This window comes from Diadema antillarum, unplaced genomic scaffold (assembly GCF_040938485.1).
Source record: "Diadema antillarum isolate AM-2024a unplaced genomic scaffold, OU_Dant_1.0 scf00000033, whole genome shotgun sequence".
NCBI classification, from domain to species: domain Eukaryota; kingdom Metazoa; phylum Echinodermata; class Echinoidea; order Diadematoida; family Diadematidae; genus Diadema; species Diadema antillarum.
In genome coordinates this window covers 2,351,271-2,365,647 of record NW_027270922.1, presented here as the reverse complement: position 1 = coordinate 2,365,647, position 14,377 = coordinate 2,351,271, and the positions used below count along the sequence as shown (strand labels likewise).

At 38.6% G+C, this 14,377-nt stretch overlaps 1 protein-coding gene across 1 annotated transcript in view; it reads right to left on the bottom strand.

Moving 5' to 3' along the window:
• Positions 1–14,377, bottom strand: part of LOC139743200 (serine/threonine-protein kinase ATR-like) — a 78,526-nt gene that overhangs the window by 32,399 nt on the left and 31,750 nt on the right. Inside the window, exons 12-27 of the mRNA XM_071653702.1 lie at positions 13,397–13,508; positions 11,912–12,299; positions 11,249–11,316; positions 10,824–10,914; positions 10,190–10,284; positions 9,308–9,411; positions 8,736–8,834; positions 7,759–7,928; positions 7,070–7,202; positions 5,980–6,138; positions 5,421–5,517; positions 3,121–3,369; positions 2,682–2,774; positions 2,153–2,254; positions 1,627–1,722; positions 278–451 (exon numbers count right to left, since the gene is read on the bottom strand). Coding sequence (XP_071509803.1) covers positions 278–451; positions 1,627–1,722; positions 2,153–2,254; positions 2,682–2,774; positions 3,121–3,369; positions 5,421–5,517; positions 5,980–6,138; positions 7,070–7,202; positions 7,759–7,928; positions 8,736–8,834; positions 9,308–9,411; positions 10,190–10,284; positions 10,824–10,914; positions 11,249–11,316; positions 11,912–12,299; positions 13,397–13,508 — 2,230 coding nt within the window. The remainder of the gene's footprint in view (positions 1–277; positions 452–1,626; positions 1,723–2,152; positions 2,255–2,681; positions 2,775–3,120; positions 3,370–5,420; positions 5,518–5,979; positions 6,139–7,069; positions 7,203–7,758; positions 7,929–8,735; positions 8,835–9,307; positions 9,412–10,189; positions 10,285–10,823; positions 10,915–11,248; positions 11,317–11,911; positions 12,300–13,396; positions 13,509–14,377) is intronic.

Here is a 14,377-nt window from a genome sequence, read left to right as displayed (position 1 = left end):
AGACAGAGAAAGAAATATATAGATTCCACAATAAATGCATTCTGGCATAAAAGATGTGTAGATAAACAGATGGATAAGCATGAACAAACAACATGGAATATATCAGAGCTGTTAGCGGAAGTGAATATACAAAACATGACTATGAAGTTGTGACAATAAAAATGTATTCATACTGCAACTAACATTGTGCATTTTTCACAGGAAATAACTTTATATCTCTTCAAGTTGAACAAAAAATCCACTGCTACTTGACAAAAATTGAAGAACATTGTCTTACCAGTTTCTTATCTTGAATGGGTATTCTGCTGTTGAGCAGCTGTGAGTCAAAGAAAGCTAGAATCCCCAGTAGTCTTGGCTGCAGGAAATCCGCCATGTCATCGGGCTTTGTGATGGGCCTGGGCCCCTTATATGTATCGTCGCGGGAAGCCAACATGGCCAGTCCGCTAAACACCTGGAGGAATTAAACATATCTCACATCACACACACACCCTCTAAAATTGGTGCAGATGTAGTGGCTTGGATATCAAATGCTCTTACTTCTTTAAACAGATAGTGAGGTCTTATTCATGATTTGAAAATGGTTGACTCCCAATTTTGCCCTAATGGCTTTGTTGACCAGCCTAGCAAAGTACTGTAAAACATGATAAATTCGCGGCACGAAATTTTTGCGAATTGGAGCCGACAGCCTTTTTCGTGGCATGACATTTTCGAAAATTGCCACTGGCGTTCAATGCACGTAATGCAATGTTTCAGCGCTTAGAAACATTGTAATATTAAAGCGCTTTATAAATGATATTTATTATTATTATTATTATTATGTAGTGTAGACAAAAACTTTCGCGTGCATTTTAATTTCGCGAATTTTGGCGCTCGCGAAATTTGCGAAATTAAAATGCACGCGAAAATTCCTCGTTTTACAGTATTTCCAGCTGGTAGAAAAACAAAAACAAACAAACAATGTGCATATGAGATATCAAAGTAATCTACACATAGCTTGATGACCTAATGATATACATTTGAATTCACATACACATGAGGCTAAACATGTGAAAGCGTTTAGGATGTTGTCTTAGTTTCATTCAATGTAATCAAATCAGAATTTGTGAAAAAAGGGTTAGAAGGCAATAACACTCTCACAGCCCTGCCCTCTCATCTCAGTACTACAGGTCTATATACTGTAACCTGTACCAAGGCAGAAATACATTGTAAGGCAATGAAAAGCTCCATGCTGTACCATTGCTAAAGCTAATATCTGCTATTCTTCAAAACAAAATGAACACAAACTGAGACAGACAGCGACAAACCTGGTCTTGTATTCTACAAATTTCAGTCCATTACAATTTTACTCTACATAGTTTGAGCAGTGTCTGGATGAAAGTCCACTGGTAGCCATACTCTACATATACACTGTACCACTTTATTTCACTCCTTGTACACGAGAGCAAAATATGAAGAACAATAAAGACCAAGATATAACCAGAATCATATGATAACATGTGTACATGCCAAAAACATGCAAACTCACAACTTAGATTTTAAGTGTGAATGGGTCATAATTGTACAATTTGTGAGCACTTGAAAGAAGTAAGGAGTGTGAGCGTGAGGTTCAGATGCCAGCATTCCTACCTGGGAGAAGTTGTGGCTGAGATGGAGCAGAAGTTCATTGTGAAGGCTCTGGTAGTCCATCCTCAGAAGACTGCCGAGCTCAATCTCCGTCTCACTCTGGACAGGGGCAGTCAACAGTATGAAGATTTTTTTAAGAGAACACTTTGAGACAGTACCACAGTAAAATTTGCTCCTGCCCCCTTAAAAAAAAGAAAAAGAAAAGAAAATTGCAATTCCCATGAATCTTTGGACTTTACTAAATCCATAGCAAAGACAATACGAGACAAAAGTAACTAATTAGTGAATTCGTAACTATAACAAACGTAGGGATAAACCCTAAATGTAAAAGAACTATTCAACTTTCTTAGATATATCACATTTTTAATTCAAATAGTGTTCAGAAAAATACAAATATCTTTGTGATTCATGATTATTGCTTGCACCGATACCACTTTCTGTCGACTACTCCTACAGCACAAAGTCGGGGTGGGGGGGGGGGGGGTCGGTCTAGCAGAGAGGATTCCTTCTAGATCTAGGCATTCCTTACCTGGATGTAGTGAAGAGCTTTCTCCAGCTCCGTCTTGCCCTGGGTTCTCACCAGATATGAGAAGATGAACTTGAAGTTTTCCACAAGCATCTCACGATGGCTCTGAACAACAGATCGTTGCATTTTGAAAATTTTCAATTTGTGGTATGACACATCAATGAAAAATGAGTACTAGTACACTGCCAAGTCTCAGCCAGGAGAAAAGTAATTGAACTCCAGTGACCTGCTAACTTTTCCACATCCTGTCTGGTCCCACATATCCATATCTGTGTTGCCTCTCAGTGTTCACATTAAACATGGTCTCCCACAAGATTTTGTCATTTTACATGATATGATCACAAATGTCATAATTGATGTGGTGGAAAAGGCAGAACAATATCAAGGGAATTTCTTACAAAATAACATTTGTTACCATGCACTATAGTCCTGACTAACAAGAGAGAATATACTGTTGCACAGCAAATAGCATCACACAGAAACCATGCAATAGATGAAAATCAGCATTTAGATGAAATATGTAGGGACTCACCATTTTCAGTGTCTTTGCCATAGCTTTGAGTAGAATGCTTGCTTCTGGACTTGCCTTGCTCACAATATGGGGAAGAAGAAATTCTAGAGTGCGCTGTGGTGATGCAAACAAACAGAGAAAAAAAAAGGGTGAAATAATACTTCCATAATTGAAAGTTCTAACACTGCCATTTGGGACAATGTACACTTTGTACGCTGTAAACGATTTTAGCCTCAAAATTGTGAAAGCAAGAAGGGCATAGCTGCTGTACAATGCCTTTCTGGTTCTAAAGTGAGGAAGGATTTTGTCTGAAAGAACAGACTTACAAGGTGAAATGCCTTCCCGTTCTAAGGAAACATAATGTAAGAAAGAACAAAACAATGGCACTTCAATGCACATGGCCCCCTACATGAAATTCTTGGGAACAGTAATGCAACACCACATGGGAGAGCATACTTACAGTGTAGAAAGCCTCCAGGTTCTTGAACTTGAATGCGTGGGCCACCTTAGTGATAGTCTCTAGGCACGGGTCCCGGTCCTGGTCCTGGTCCTGGGTACTCTGGGTCTCTACCTGGCTCTGGGTCTGGCTCTGGCAGGAGGACCGCACTGCCTCGTGCATGGCCTCCACCAGGAACTTGCACACCGGCTGCTTGAACTGGGACAAGATGGATCCCATGTTTTGACCTTTGGCCTCTGCTATTGCATGGAGCTAGAAGTCAGAAAGAGACACCTTTGCATCAACATGTGGACAGCAAATAATTACTTATTTTTTTTCTAGTTGGCATCAATACATAGCACTCATTTAACACTGCACATAATGAAAATACAAATATTTTGCGACTCAACATCAGGTGGAAGTGCATTTGACGTTGTCTGTCGTGTCTGTGAAATCAACTCATCTGCTTCCAAAGCTGATGTTATTATTTCCTCAAATTCTGTGCTGTCAAGCCAGTCACTGCATGACTTTTTCTGGGCATTCAATGGTAAGGATGTCCTTTGCATCCAGACAAATTAAAAATTAAAAGCTATTGGTACATGTAAGACACGAATGAAGTCATAATGTGTAATATAATTCAATACACAGTCATTAAATGACTAAAGGCACATTAAAGGCATAATCTACCATTTGCAGATGAAACAGAAACCCAGCATTAGTGCTTTTAGATAGTTCCAAAATTTGAGTTTAGGGTAGAAACAAGCACTGTAAAAATTTGAATCCATATAATCAATGTTAAGTATTGTTAAATGTACAAAATGTGAACAATAATTATAATAAAAATGTTGCCAGACTAAACCGTCTACAGCTTTGGTTAAATGAGAAAAATACTGATATCTCCTTAGATTTTAGGCTTTATCGCAAAAATTTTATATAGTAGGATGTTTTGTGATACAACAGACCAACACATTGTATGCATCAAATGTGATATCTTAAACTTTTTTAAAATCACTGTTCCCAAAAGTAAACAGAACCTTTAAACTCCTTTACAAAAGACAACAAATACTGCACATTTTGAGACTGGGCAGTTCTACGATTCTTCCACCAATAGCATATTAAGAACAGTCTGTGATATGCTGAATTTTACCCAATGGTTTTTGACTATGCTAAGTTCACCTCAAGGAGATTGTTCTACTCAATAACATTTAAAAAATACATATCCATAGACATCCTCAGTTCACAAGGTAATGTCTGAAAAAAGGAAGAAGAAGTAGAAGAAAACTAGATATATCGCTACGGCTACTGACATGCCTCCGCCATAATGCATGGTTCTCCTAATAAGTCTATAGTACAATGTCTTGACAATGTGTGATGACAGTTTCACACAATTGGCAAAATATTAAAATGACAGGTTTGACACAAATGTGCTGAATGTTCACTTTCCTAGAACTAGGTTCAATTGGATGAATGATTAAAATGTCAGAGTGCAGGTATTTGGGGAACTGATGATTTTTACTTGACTTTTGACCCTTTTATAAGTTTATGCATTGAGTAATTTTCAAGGTATTGAGAAAAAGTATAATTTCAGTATCAAATGGGAAAATAGCGTTATCTAAACCTGGCCTTTGACCTTTGACCTCACAGTTCCAAAGAGAATCACTGTTAGGTTGAACATGCATAAATATGTAAGTTTCGTGATGATACCTTGAGTTACTTTCTAGATATGGAGGGAAAAGTGCAATTTAGCACTTTCACTTGACCTTTTACCTTTTGACCTTTGACCTTTCGGCAAGAAACTTCCCCAAAAATATATATTGGGTAATACATGCCATACATCAAGTTAAAAAAAAAAAAACCTTCAGGCATATTGCATTTTAAGGAAAGTAGTGATATTTTGAGGAGTTGACCTTGACCTTTGACCCCCCTGACCTTTGACCCATGACCCCCAACTTCCCTAGATAATCACTGCCCATCGGTACAAGCATATACTAAGTTCCATGAAGATACCTTGAACCATTTGCGAGATATGGAGAAAAACATGAAATTTCAATTTTTTTTTTTCACAAAATAACCTGTGACCTTTGACCTTTGACCCTAAAATCCACACAAAGTATTATCCCCCAAGGATATACCCTCATACCAAGTTTGATGTAAAACCACCACACGGTTCTTGAGATATCGACAAAAACAAAACGGGACGGACGGACGGACGGACGGACGGACGACCCGAAAACATAATGCCTCCGGCCACTTCGTTGCGGAGGCATAAAAAAAAGATATAAATGGGGAGATGCAACACAAGCAATAAGTATAAGACGGCTTACCTGAATGTAGGCAATGGAGGTTACCATGGTAATGGGAGACAGGAGGCTCTCAAGCAGACTAATAATAACCACCATCAACAGCTCTCCCTCTGCAACTCTGGACCAATCAAATAAAAGTTGGTACTTGTCATCACAACATGATAACAGTGGTAGTTAACAGAACAACAGCCAAGCATTACTCTTGCATACAAGTCTGGAAACAGTTACAACTCTTTGTAACATTTTTAAATGTTCACATACAAAGCCAATAAAGCAGTGATTTCTTCTTGTCAGTAATCTATGTGAACAAAGTGATATCTGTCTTGTATTCTGGATTTTTCACACAGAAATGGAAAGGAAAAATCTGAAACCATTGTTTCTGGATGACTTAAAAACACCCTGACTACCACATCACTTCTGTTTTTAAGCTAAAACTGGCTCTTTTTTAAAAATAAAATGGCTTGCCAACTATGAAACATTAAGGACACAAGCATGTCACATTGCAAGATAAGTTTAATCATGTCACTGCAAACCAAATGTTTTTCCTTTACGAGAGAAGGGTTTGATACATCAAACTTACTTTCCGAGTTCTCCCATAGTGCTGACGACGGTTTCCTGCAGCCGTCCGTTGCCCGATGACTTGCCTGTCAGAAAGGCTGACTTTAGCTGAGTGACCACTGCCTGGACATTCAAATCACTACACTGGTCACCATTTCCAACCAGGTGCTTGATGTTACGACTGCAATAGAATATAGAATACAGATTGACATCATCAATATGAATAGATGTGCTTCATTAGGTAACATGATGTCCATCTGTTTCCCTACATAGAGCAGTCTCTCCAGATATTCACTTTGAGTGTTCCTGAATTTCTTTAAATATCTTAATAATAGTAAAATATAAATAATAAATATCTTAAGTAACAATAATTTCTTGAATACCTATAATACCTTGTCAAACTTTTTTTATCAGCATCTTTTTGGTAATCCAGGCTAGACTTATAAATGCAGTTGTAAAATTAGCAAGCCTACTCAATGTGCCTCAGTCCAACAAGAAGGCCATCATCATGGTAGCACAAGAGGGATCAAAAGGATTAGTTAATCTCTATTCATTGACATTTCCAGACATCTAGTCATTGTGTCGATGAGCAAAGAAAGTAATCCAGTGTGCATGCCAATCAGTGACCAAGGCACATCACTAGTCAAGCCTATTCTCGGTGCACGCAACAGTCACTGAAAGATTGGGTGAGCCTCTCACTAAGCCAACAGACCTTTTTAACCTACAGAGTTACAGGTTTCTAGATAAATGCATTTATTTTTGTGCATATGCTACATAAATGTATAGAACTGTGCAGATCACAGGCACAATTGGCACAAACAGTCACACACTGAATGAGGTGCACATGGTTCTACAGAAAGGGTGTTGCAGAAATAATTCTACGTAGGTCGGGGATACATGTACATACCATTCACACATTAAAATCAGGAAAATTTCACAGAGCAATCAGGAAGATACTTGAATGTAACATGCATATCAATATGCCAAAATAATACCAAATCGGGGGAGACTGCTATAATCTTTCGTAAGGACATGGACATATGTTCAACCTTCGAGAAGCCTCCTGCAAACATGGCAAGACCAGTCAGCTCTGTGTTTATAGGTGCTCCTACCTGAAGACTTGTCGGACAAGAGGATTGTCGTCGACGACCAGGGTCAAGTAAGCATTCAAGATGCTTGTCACGGCTGAGTTTGTGTGCTTCAGGTCCAGATGACTCAACACCTGCCTCAAGCTGTGTAGCATCCCTTTCATTAGCGGCAGAGAACAGAAAAGTAGATCATCATTCGTATGTTCACATACATGTATACATAATGTAAACTATTTGAGGGATCTAAACAGTAAAACAAAAATCACAGCTTTGCTTGCTTTAGTTTTTAGAAAAGTATGATTGAGACAAATTTGTGCAGATATGCATGCAAGAAAGATCACTTTCAAGCAAATTTCCAAGCTATTGTTCATCATAACAAGCACTTAGAAGAAAAAAAAATGAAACCATTTAAGTAGAAGACAGTGTGTCTAAATTCTAGAATTAATAATTTTAAATTTGGATGATTAGTCATTTGCTTCCTTTTGCTAAATGTAGGGCAGAGCTGCTACTATCACTGCACCTGCTATTTCCATCACACCTACCATCCTAATAAAAATCATCATCATCATCATCATCATCATCATCATCATCATCATCATCATCGTCTTCATCATCATCATCATCACCACCATCATCATCGCCATCATCATCATCATCGCCATCATCATCATCATCATTATCATCAATGTCAGCCTTGTGACATACACATGTACCTAGTCTTGTCTGGACATCTTTCTGCAGCAGGATCATGAAAGGCGAGACCACAGATGGATCCACGATGCCCTGCTGCGTAGGGTGGTAGACCCCATCAGAAGGAGGACCCGATTGCTTCCAGTCCAGCCTGACTGCCGTATGCAAGGGTTTGTTTCCCTCATCCAAATCTCTGCACATTGTACAACACATTATGCCATTAGCCTAGCTTTGACTCCAGCGACTTCACAGTGTACTGTATGTAACATGCATTCACCATGATTTTAGATGTTATAGGTAAAACTTAGTCTCAACACGCCTGCAGAGATTGGCAATATTTGCTCTATATTGGACACATATACATAAGAAACCTGTGAAATAATGCTGTGATAAAAGGATTTTAGTTGCGGGTAATGATAAAAATGCAAAATATCTGCCAAGAAGATACACAAAAAGTATTGCAATCTCAGAACATATCCATTCGTGGTCACTACATAATGTTTTATAATTGATTATCAATAATCGACAAATCGGGCCATAACAGTATCTATCAATCTTCTCCACATGAGTGAATCTTGTGGGGAAATGTGATTGTCAGGGCATATAAAGCAATCATCAAATACTGTTCTATTAGTCATTGACTGTGTAAGGGCGCTATATAAATGATCTGTTTGTTGTTGCTGTTGTTGTTGTTATTATCTACTTATTACTGAAGAGGGAGGGCTCTGCAAAAATTAAAGTCTAGTATGCCATTTTTAATACTTTACCCTTTGATCTCAATATACTTAAAAAACAACTCATTATCCCAGCAAATTACTAACAGTCTGGTAGGTTTCTATATAAACTCATAATATATCACAAGCAAATTCCAAATGGTGGCAGATGAATTTTGAGTCGTTCTGAAAACAATGCTTTAGCTTTAAGATATACAAGAGATTACCCCCCCCCCCAAAAAAAAAAAAAAAAAAAAAAAAAAATTACACCTTTGAGTGGATATTACCTCCTAAGGCCACACGCTCCTGCCATAACACAGCAGAGCTCCCCCAGCACTTCGGCCAGACAGCAACAGACTTCATCCGAATCCGATCTACAGAGGGGGCTATGAAATAGGATGGTACACAGTGCTTTACAAGCATACGTCCACTCACATTGAAATGATTCTGAACTACATCGAAATCAATTCTTGAGAAGTAAATTTTTTTATGCGATTAACGTTCCTCCATTCTCTTTTTTTTTTAATAGTCACGATATGGAGTGTTCTGAGAAAGCCCTGGAAGAACCTAAGAGACATTTTTCATGACATCCTGGGCACCATTTCATGAAAGTTGTCAGCCCTGACAAGTCGTCAGTTTCTGACAATCAGCATTGTAACAGTCAGTGACCAGACCTTCTCAGCCAATCAACACCAAAGATTTTATTGTAAATTGTAAAAGACTGACTGACGACTACCAACAGGGCTAGCCCAACAGGGTCACCAACTTTCAAAAACAGTGCCCTGGATTTGATAGATGGTAATGTACGTAGCACCTACATGTTATCGTAGGAATACAGTGAATACAAGTGAATGCTTACTGGAGATATTCCTGTGCGAAGGAGAAGTAGTTTGGTCCCAAGTTGAGGAGTAACAGGGGGAGAGCCTTAATGGCAGATGTCTGGATGTTTGCTTTGCTGCTGGTCTGTCCAGGGTCAAGTGGAAGAAATATAATATAACCAAAAAAAAAAATAAATAAACAAATCCCATCTACATTCAAGTTGGCTCTCATCAATGCAGCAAAATAAGAGCATAATGCTTTATATAGGGTTCCTCTAAATGATGCCATACCTTAAATGAAAAAGAAGTAGAGATATAAAGTTTTACATTTTCACACAGCTATGACTTACATCGAAACCATGTGTAAAATTGGTTGCACGAGGTGATGTTAAATCTCCAACTGACCTGTACGTACATAAATCTTTACTAACTTTTTTCTTTCTTTCACATCAAATCAATGAGAATAAATTTTGTCTTTTAGAGATCATGAATTCTGTTAGTGATCATGATTTCTGTAATCTCATTGATCTATCGTGTATTCTAAATTACCAGTGTACTCGGTTACAAAATACAGGCCATCCACTTAATATTTCCCATATTTAGTGATGTCATTGCCCCATTGTACTTCATGTTTACATTGTTGCTGATATTAGTGCACAAGTGCTAAAAAGACAACATTGCTACCCCCTCCTTGTTCTAATGAAATGTAGGGAATACCAAAGATCTGGAGCCATATTCCATTCAGCCTCCGGCCTCAAGGAATATTTTATCAGACTGTAGATGTTTGCCTGTATTTTATGTACAAGTAGGGGGTAGCTAATAGTATCAACCTATTGTAGTCTTCTGACGACCTAGCAGTGATAACTTAAATATGAAAATAGGGGTCCAAATTTCTGTTTCCTCTGTTGATAAAATGATCTTACCAGAGCATCTTTGAAGATGTGCAGTCTCCACTTTGGAGCTACATCCTTGGTCAACAGAGGCAGGATTTGTAGGCAAAGCTGCTTGGAAGAGTCCTCTGTATCAAACAGAAAAACATTTACTCTGAATGTGACTAAGATTAAGACGAGGCTTATAAGTGGCCAGTACAGGCAGCTCCTTACAGGAGGAGTAGGCTAGCCTATTGTTTGCAAGACATGCAGTTGAGACATACATCCATTTCAAACTGTATTCTTGAAGTTTATTCCACTGCTGCTGCTGCATCTACAAATGAACAGTCACCAGAACTAATAAACTTGCCATTACTCGCAACATCTCTGTGGGAGAGTGGTTACAAAGAGGATGACTAACCTATACAAGCTGTCTTTAACATTAGCAACAATTCATCTCTAAATGCAGTTGGTTTTTAGCATATAAATTTCTCAATACTGAAAGATATGTACCAGCCACAAAAGTTGTTCCTCTGAAACTATACTTCCATCATTGACTTAACTTCCAACATTGATATATTGAAATAAATGGTCATACAATTGCATCTATCACCTGCTATACATCACTGCCGGAACTGTACAAAATTTGATTGCAGTGAGAATAGTGAAAATAGAAATAATATCTCACCCAGCTTTTCAGCCAGTTTATTGCTGAGAGTTGCCGCCTGCTTGGCAGTCAGATTCCCGAATGACTTTAAGTCAATCCAGTTAGAATCCATCTGGAATAATAGAGCATGAAGACAATCAGCTAACTGGATGAATGGGTGGACTCCTGAACATAATTGTCACTGGCATTATTTCATGTAACAATGATCAATCACTGTAAAATCAAGTTTAGAAATTAAAATTGAAACTGAATATGCGTGCTTTGCAGTTCAAGGGTGTACTCCTATGGCAAGAGTTTCAATTCTGAAATTGATATGACCACATATACATACATGATCAGCAAAACGTAGAGAGCACACTGGTCTAGCAAAGATGTCCCTCCGGAGTGCACTGCAAACTGAGAGTTTTAAGCCCGACAAGATTGAAAGTATCTTATGCTTGACTTACTGGCAGCCATGGAATGCACAATATCCACGTGGTAGCATGCAAGAACTGGACTGGAAGCTTCACTATGTCTATAAAAACAAAAACAAACACAACCATGTCAGAGATATGTTAATTGCCATTCAGGGTGCATCAACGCTGCACATAGCTTGTCTTGATGACATGAGAATATTTTTGAGTCCGCAGAAAATAATTACCATAATGCTTTATTCTGTTTTGGCATTCAAACAAGAGAAGTGAATGTACACAATTTTCCAGTTATAACATATGACATTACTATTGTGGACACTGACATCACAGCACAGTGAGGGTATAACATAAGTTGTGTTTGTACATGTGAGCAATCAGTAATGATCTTGACTACTACACTGAGACATGAACTGTTCACCTGCAGTTTTTCAACCAAAATGTGCCATCAAGACAGCACATCTCCTATGCTCATATACATTCATTTGCAACCTCAAATTATAAAGTTCCTAGGAATGATCTATTCAGTGACTTGTAAATGATATTAGAGACCCAATGATACACATTTAACCCGCTGAGGACAAGACCCAAGTATACTCGGGTAGGTGTCTTCTGGAAATGCATGTTATAGCGAAATCAGCCCGTCCTCAACAGGTTAATAAATTAATTTGTGAGAACGGCAAGACAGAAAGATAATACCTGCAACTGACAGAACAGCGCCAATGCAGCGACAGATACACTCAAAGCAAGACTGGATGAGGCCCTCGCTCTCCCTCTTGTGGCCCCCCTCCTCTCCACTCCTTCTGGTTGCCATGGCGACCCCTCCTCCTATCTCTGCCAAATGCTGCAAGGTCCTCTGCCACAGCCCACTGAGCCTCTCCAGATCCTCCATGTTCATCCACATGGACAGCTCTGCCTTTGCCTCGGCATCCCCCTCTCTCCCTCCTCCAGCCCTCTTCTTCCTGGATGCGGTCCTTGGCGCGGCCGCCTGCCCGTCTCTGGGGTTGCCACGCCGATGATGTCGACTGCAGCACCTGCTGATGATCTCCGTGAGGCATCGGGTGGCCTCCACAACATGGTACAGACTCTACACGGGAAATGCATCATGAGATAATGACAACAACGCTGATGACCGACTGGCCAAGGGTGATACCAGAGTGCCATTACTGAAAGGTTTGAAATGCATTGTGGAAATTCTCACTTTCGAAGGACACTTCAAACTATCAAAGAAAGATATTCCTTGCAAAAAGTCAATTAAAAAGGGAATTTACACATAACGTATATGTGGATTCAGTGAATGCATTATTAGCAGAAGAATCTAAAGGAAAATCTGATGATCTTTTGGATAGATCAATCCAATTGCATCTACTCAATTCAACTCAAAATGCATAGCATCTGGGTCCATGACTTGGTAGATTAGCACTAGTGTCTCCAAGTTGGAGACCAGTGCCATTAAGAGAGAATGAAGTACATGATCAACATTATGATTTGTTTACACAAGTAGTTTCTGTACTCTGCTGTATGTTTGTACAAATAGAAGCTGGGAATATTTTGGTATGTGCAAGCACATCTTCCATTTAGCCCATTTTTATGCAACATCAGGGAATGAGTACAAGTTCTGTGACAATGCAAAACAGCTTGAAACAATGTATTCAACTAGCAAATTTACTACAAGCATGCTTTCCATTTTGTTTTGCTTCATCAACGCAACTCACATACTTAATGGTGGATGTGTATCTCTTTGTTCTTCCTTTACCTTTAAAGTAGGTTCCAAGAATATATACACAATACATGTATATACATACAAAGTACAATTTTATGTACATCTTGGTTGATCACTGCTCTAGGGATTAGCTCTTCCACAACACCATTAAATGGAAGATTCAACATCACAGTCAGGGTTCAACAATAACTTTTTCTTTTCTCTGGCGGTCTGTCTAACAAACTAAAATCTTTGAATTTGAAATTTTGGTGGCTCAAAACAATAGGATAGTACTAAAATTCTGTCTGGATTTTAGCTGATCCATCGAGACACCAAAAGAAAATTTTTTTGCAGTTCCAGGCCCTGGGCCTGGGCCAACAGGCCATAGTATACATGTATGTCGAGCCCTGTCATAGTCCCTATGTCTATGCATTACTGACATTGCATGCAGTGGTTTATGAATTTTACCAGGGATTTCATACCTTGTTATCAGAGGTGTTAATGCCGCACAGCGAATCCCGCTTATAAATGATTTCCTGTAAGGTCGGGGACTTTTTCGACATCGGCTCACAATCCCCTCCTGCATGAGTCCGTCTGTTGGATTAAATACAAGCATTGAAAGGACTAGGAAGTACCTGCACATCACACACATTTAAAAAATTCAATTCTTTCCTCCCTCTCTAAAATGCTGCCACCTCCGTTATCCATATTCACCAATGTCCTTCGAAATGGCAACATACATCTAAGTGTCATGTTGACTCAATAAATTTGTGAACATACATTTTGTGAACTCATAAATCCTTACAAAATAGATGAAAACATATGAAGCAGAGGGCAAATTATGAACAGTATTAAACATACAGGGGCACTACTGGTAAATGAAATTGTGACAAGGGAATAGGATAGGTTTTTCGAATGCAGCTCACTTCTCTGGTCCCCCAGGCCCCCCCCCCCCCCCAGATCTCGGCCATCGAAAGCGCTATCGCGACGAAAATTGGCACACACACTGCCTTTGATGTAATCTAAAATACTAAAGATGATTATTCAAAAAATTATCATTTATACTAAATTATGCTAATTTATGCATGATTATGCATGAAGTTAGATTATTTGGTATAAATCACTAAAATAAAGCTAGTGTAAACAAGTCATTCTTTTAAGTGTCCTTAGCAAATATAAGAGAAAAATGCGCCATCAAAAAAAATTTTATTTTAATATATTTTATTGTTTTTTTAATTTCTTATGTGTTTCGTTGTTTTTTCGACTTTGTTTTCTATTGTGTTTACGACGAAATTTGGTTGCGACATTGTTCCAAACATGAAAATATGTTATTAATTGATTTGAATAAATAAAACCCCCAAATAAAATCATGCTTTAATGGAATTTGACTGTATGCACAGTTTGCATTGAAATTGTACATGAATTCACGTTTTTGAGCAACTTTTGGTTTGACATGCATGTAC